At 36.2% G+C, this 6,007-nt stretch overlaps 1 protein-coding gene across 1 annotated transcript; it reads right to left on the reverse strand.

Annotated features, from left to right (window-relative positions):
• Positions 1-2,995: 2,995 nt before the first annotated feature.
• Positions 2,996-3,418, reverse strand: HO173_003200 (uncharacterized protein; the record flags this gene model as incomplete). Its single annotated transcript, XM_037305128.1, has 2 exons — positions 2,996-3,289; positions 3,416-3,418. 2 exons carry the CDS (start codon positions 3,416-3,418, stop codon positions 2,996-2,998), a joined length of 297 nt encoding a protein of 98 aa, XP_037167993.1.
• Between the last annotated feature and the right edge of the window lie 2,589 nt (positions 3,419-6,007).

Raw genomic sequence — 6,007 nt, forward strand, 5'->3', positions numbered from 1 at the left:
GGCTTTCTAATAAAAAAAAATTCTTAAATATAGTCTTATGATTATTAAAGCGTAAGGAATTCAAATATCGCTTACTAAAGATCGCTCACCTATTTACTCGATAGCACTGATTAATAAAAAAATTGTAAATTTAATTTATAGGGCTTTACTCGTATTATAATAATATCTTAATTAACATTTTAATATAGTTATTTTTAATTTAATTTAATAAAGATCTCGCGTATAATAAAGTTATTAATAATAAAAAGATTTTTAAATGTTATTAAATAGTATTAATAGTATTTAAAATATATTTTTTACTCTAATATATATAGTAAATAATTAATTTAAAAAAAAATCTAAAAAGAAAAAATCTAAAATAGAATTATAGAAAAAATCTAAAATAGAGAAAAATGAATTTCTTTTTTAAGATTATTAAGATAAAGAAATTACTAGAAGTACTAGCCGAAAAGATAGAATATATTTTATGAAATATTTCATATCAAGTAATATCACACCGTACTCGGGTATGGTATAGATAGAGTCGAATACCATACCATTTTTCTGGTATGAGTTCGATATCTTGGCGGTATATACCACGGTATAATATATCTATGATATCATACCATGAAATGGTATATGTATGGGATATTCCGACTGAGATTTCTATATTTAGAAGTATAAATAGCTATTCTAATTATCATTCTGGCCAACCATGGCTACCACTATCATGTATCATAGCTGCCACTACTATGGCTACCACTACCATGGCTGCCACTATTATGCCTACCATCGAAATGTGGAATGGGGCCCCCGCGCATCCCAGCCACCATGTTTTCCAGCCACCTGATTTTGTACTATATGGCCCGAAGAGGTTTTAGAGAATTAATCCGTCCGTTCTACATATCACATACCTGACATTTTAACAGCTACCACTATCATGGCTGCTACTATCATAGCTACTACTATATATTATTAATATAGTCTACTATTATATAGTAGTTATAATAGTAATAGTTATAATAGTAACAGCTATAATAGTAGTAGCTATTATATCGAATTTATCGAGTCGTTAACTAGAATAATAACGAGAATACTTTTAAATATAGAAATCTCAATCGGGATATTTAATACATATACTATATCATAATATAATATTACAGATATATTATACCGTGATATATATCGCTAAGATCTCATATTATATCAGATATGAGATTATGTAAATCTCTATCTTATTAGAATTCTTTTTTATCTAAAAGCGTAAGCTACGTTCTATAATTTAAAAAAGAAATCTTAAAATTTTAATAGAAAATAAAAAAGTTATTCTATATGTGAATAACGTATATTTACTTTTTTAATAAGAGGTCTTAAGAGAGCTAGCGAGCTAACTTAGTTAGTTTAATTAAAGAGCGTAGCGAACTCGAATTTATAATTAACTATATATATAATTTAAGATTTTTTAAATTAGCTCTATCTTATTCTTTTATATATATTAATTAGAGATTTAATAAAAGAAGTTAACTAAGCTAAAATTTAAGATAACTAGTCTTAATAAACTTAATAGTTATTTTAAGATAATCGAGATTAATAAGATAATTAGTTATCTTAGTTATTCTAGTTATTTTATCTAGAATATATATATCGCTTTTTTATTTCTAGATAGCTTCTCTTTTTAGCTAATAATATAATCTTTACTAATTATTCTAATATAGCGTTTAACTTCTTCTATTATTTTTATTTTTATTTTTAAATCTATAAAATAAATATATACTTTAAATTTAAACTATTTCTTATTACTCGATTAATTAAATTATCTTAATCTTTAATAACTCTAATTCTTAAACGCTTTAATAACTTATTCTACGTCTATTGCGTAGTATAAAGTATTAAAACTAGTATTAATATAATACTAGTATAGATAAGATAGATAGAATAATAAGGCTATCGAATTATATATCTAGAAAGAAGATATAATATAGTAGAAGATACCTTCGTTAAGGTACTAGGCTATAGGGCTAAGTAATAATATATTAAGAGTACGCTCGTAATACTACCCCTCTCTCTTAAATAGCCATAACCCCTCTAGCTAGTAGACCGGAGATGCAGGCCCATTACTTGCCTTACGTCTTCAAATCTCCATAGTCCCTACAGGCCTTGACTGGAGTAGATTTACCAAGATCTTTTCAGAGATTCTAGAGATATAGGCCATATCTTACCTGCGTGTCAGTAAGATTCCCTAAGCCCTTCTCCAGCTTTCTTATTATAGTCCTTCGAAAGAATTACGTATATATAATAGCCCAGTTGCTCGCTGAAAATCAATTAAAAATAAGAACTTTTAATAAAAGTTATATATAGAGGGTTATTTAAACTTTAATATTTCTAAGTTCTATAGCAATAGCCCTATAGGGCTAACTAGAGAACTTTACGTAAAATTATTAATTTCTTAATATTCTAATAACGTTATATATTTAATTAACTATTTAATACTTAATCTATATATTCTTCTATTAAAAAATATCTTATAGCTTTTTTAATATATATTTAATATAATAAATAAAGTTATATAAATTTTATTTCATCTTATAATTTCTATATAGTTTTTTTTAAATTCTTAATATTTATAGAAAATAACTTTATTAAAGTAATTCTATTTTTTATCTAACGCTAGACTTTTTTAATAGATATTAAATCGAGTAAAGAATTAAAGATAGTAATTAAAAGATAAATTTCTAAATTCTAGTTTAATTATATGTTAAGGAATAGTCCTAAGTGGAATCATATGCATGAATAATATATGTGTGTGGTGTGATAATGTATGAATTATAGGAGGCCTGCAGTAGAAGGCAATGCCGCAGTGCCAAGGCACTAAGCCCAATCGGGACGCCTAGTGGAGGAATCCGTAACAAATGCCACCGAAGAAGAAAAATGACAGCGTCCTCGCTGCAGACATGGAGACGCCAGAGATACATGAGGTGCCATAGGCCTGCTTCTCCCGATTCTTCCCTGAAGCCCACTAGCCTTGGCCTGTTGCCTCCATACCTCCCGCGTAGTGAATGTAGCCGGGTAGAGAGGCGAGAAGAGAGGCGAGAAGAGAGGCGAGAAGTGGAGCGTTACTGAGGCGAATGAGAGACTCTCCGCAAGGATGCATAGTAGCCTGGCGAGGAATAGTGGAGAGTGTGCCGGCTTGAATAGAACTGCTGCTGCCCGTGCTCTTGTTCTCCGTAGTCTTCTCCGCAGTTTTCTCCGCAGTTTTCTCCGCAGTTTTCTCCGCAGTTTTCTCCACAATTGACTGTTGCTGAGCGATAACCTGATACTCAGCAGGGCGGAGTTTGGGGGCGAATTACATTTTCATACCCCAAACTATGAGATTCTTATAAATTCATACCCCATCTTACATTTTCATACCCCAATGGGGTATGAATTTGTAAGATACCATTGACAGGGGTATGATTTTGTAAGATACCATTTATAGGGGTATGATTTTGTAAGTTGCCATCTATAGGGCGGGGTGGTATTAGGAATTATTCCTCCGAGGGCCCTGCGGGCAGGGCTGGCAACGGTGGAAATAGTTGGTTTTGGAGGGCAAACTGCACTAACTACTAGATTTGGAAATCGAAACTGCACCAACTACCATATATTGAAAACCAACTACCCCACTATCAGTGCACTGATAGTGGAGCAGTTATCCCCTTCCTTATGTTCGGGAGGTCCACGCTAGTAGGGGTTAAATATAGGGGTATGGATTGGTTAGATCGACGTTGCCGCGCTCATAGATAAGCAAAGTCTTAAGCCGCAGTGAATCGCGATCATTGGATAAATGATAATTCCTATATTTGACCCCCGCTAGCGTGGACCTCCCGAATACAAGGAAGGGGTTATATAATAGAAGCTAAAATATCGCTTAGTGGGGGGGGGGGGCTAATACCTATATCAAGTGTTAAGCCCTATCAGCCCTATTTCAGCCCTACTTTAACCCTATAAATGTTGACCTGTTAGCTCTTTTCACTCAAAAAACCGACTTTTTAAAAAGATTATTATAAACTACTCCACTATCAGTTAAACCAGTTGCTTTTACGGTTAGAACTGCATTAACTATCAACCGATAGACCTCAAACTACACTATCAACTACGAGAAACTAACGGTTTCACTGGTAGTGGACCAGTTAGTTGGTCCGAGGTCCACCATTGTCAGCCCCTGCCTGCGGGGCCTCTTAGGGGTGTCTGCAACGTGAAGTATAAACACCCCTATTTAACCCTTTAGCGGTAACTCGGGTTACTAACAATTGAGGTATCTAGATAGGCTGAAACACTCTAAAATACTCTTCTAAAGATTTATAGGTACTAGTACCCATTCGGTCTAGTCATGGGTATATGAAGGCATTCTCTGTACATAGATATCCTTCTTCCTTAGACATCATTAAGAATACCATATCTAGTGATAAGTCTCATTATAGCAGTAACTGCATACCCAGGTATTACCAACACTGATCAGTGTACTTCAATACTAGTACACAGATTAGCAAGGCCATACTCTTGAAGGAAGTCCGCCCCGATATCGCCGCGATAGCTTCACACGGTTCTATGTTACTCAATCGATTCCGCTCATTGTGACGATTCGATTGAATAGAACTACAATTTCTACAATTCCTACAACTCCTACCCAGCAGAGAAAACACCCGGAAAACACCAAACACCACCAAGCTTCACACCACATTAACACATAACACACACCCAAAATGGACTCCAAGGACAAGAAACCTGACTCTTCAGAGACACCGCCTGACACTATGACTCTACATCAACTAAAGGACATGCTAAACAAGGGAGTCGAACCAACAGATACCGATGAGAGAATCGAACAATTTGTCCGTTGGAGAATACAAGACTACAATGAAAACAAATGGGAGTCCCTCTCCGACATCTTTGCTGAGGAATTTCGACTATTCGCTAAGGAGGACTTTGAGGCCCTTTCCAAAGAACAGCAATATGGCTTACGAAACTGCCTACGAAACAATGGAGTCTATGTTAAGAAAGGACGAGGGGTTTCAATGGCCGAATCATTGGCGAATGTGGTCCAAGAAGAAACCCCATGGCCACTGGACGACGAGAATCGTCCTCCACCAAAGCATCATTACCCTCCTCAGCAGCAGCCTCAGCAGCCTTATCGACCGGAGAACACTGTTCCTCTCCCCCCGCAACCGCCTTATCAGCAGCCTTATCGACCGGAGAACACTGTTCCTCTCCCCCGCAACCACCTTCTCAACCAGAGAATCCTACTCCGATTCTCCCCCCAACCCCAAACTATGGCCCAAATCACCGAATCCCACACCTACTACCCTCGCCTTACCAAGTCATTTATGACTTCGGGACCAAACAAAACTATAGCCATAGCAAGGAACTCACTATATTGGCCAAATTATATACTAGCGAGGAGAAGTACGGTGGGAATCTTACCGAGAGTCTCAGCTACAAATTCATGATTTTCATAGACCTCTACACGAGAGCCGAGATCCCCCAGCAGATCCTTCAAACAGCATTCCCAACTATGTTGAAATCTATGGCACTGGAGTACTACTACTCTAGCTATCAAGGGACCAGCCTCACCATTCATTAACTCTTCGATCATTTTCAGGGCCATTTCGAGAGAGAAGAACACCGTCGCCTTATACTTCGTAAGTAAAATAGTATTAGCCTAAGAGGCTCACTCCAAGCTAATCCCGAAAAGAATAAAGGGACTGTTTTCAACGAGATGATTCTACAACTTCGTCAAGTCCAAAGAGGACTGGATTACGAATTTCAGTCAGATACAGCACTCCGGAACAAGATAGTCACCTCTTGCAGCAATATCCCTGCCTGTAGTGTTGCAATCTTGCAACAGACAACTACAATTGCGGGGCTAATCAACAATATCTATGCTGCAATCGAGAATCACGAAGAAGCCATGAAGGCTGAGAGATCCGAACCACTTTGGCCTGCAACATACTTCACTGACCGGAAGTATTACACCAATCGACCTCCAAATCAG

Source organism: Letharia columbiana, assembly GCF_014066305.1.
Source record: "Letharia columbiana isolate WasteWater2 chromosome Unknown Sc0000007_s0, whole genome shotgun sequence".
Classification (NCBI taxonomy): domain Eukaryota; kingdom Fungi; phylum Ascomycota; class Lecanoromycetes; order Lecanorales; family Parmeliaceae; genus Letharia; species Letharia columbiana.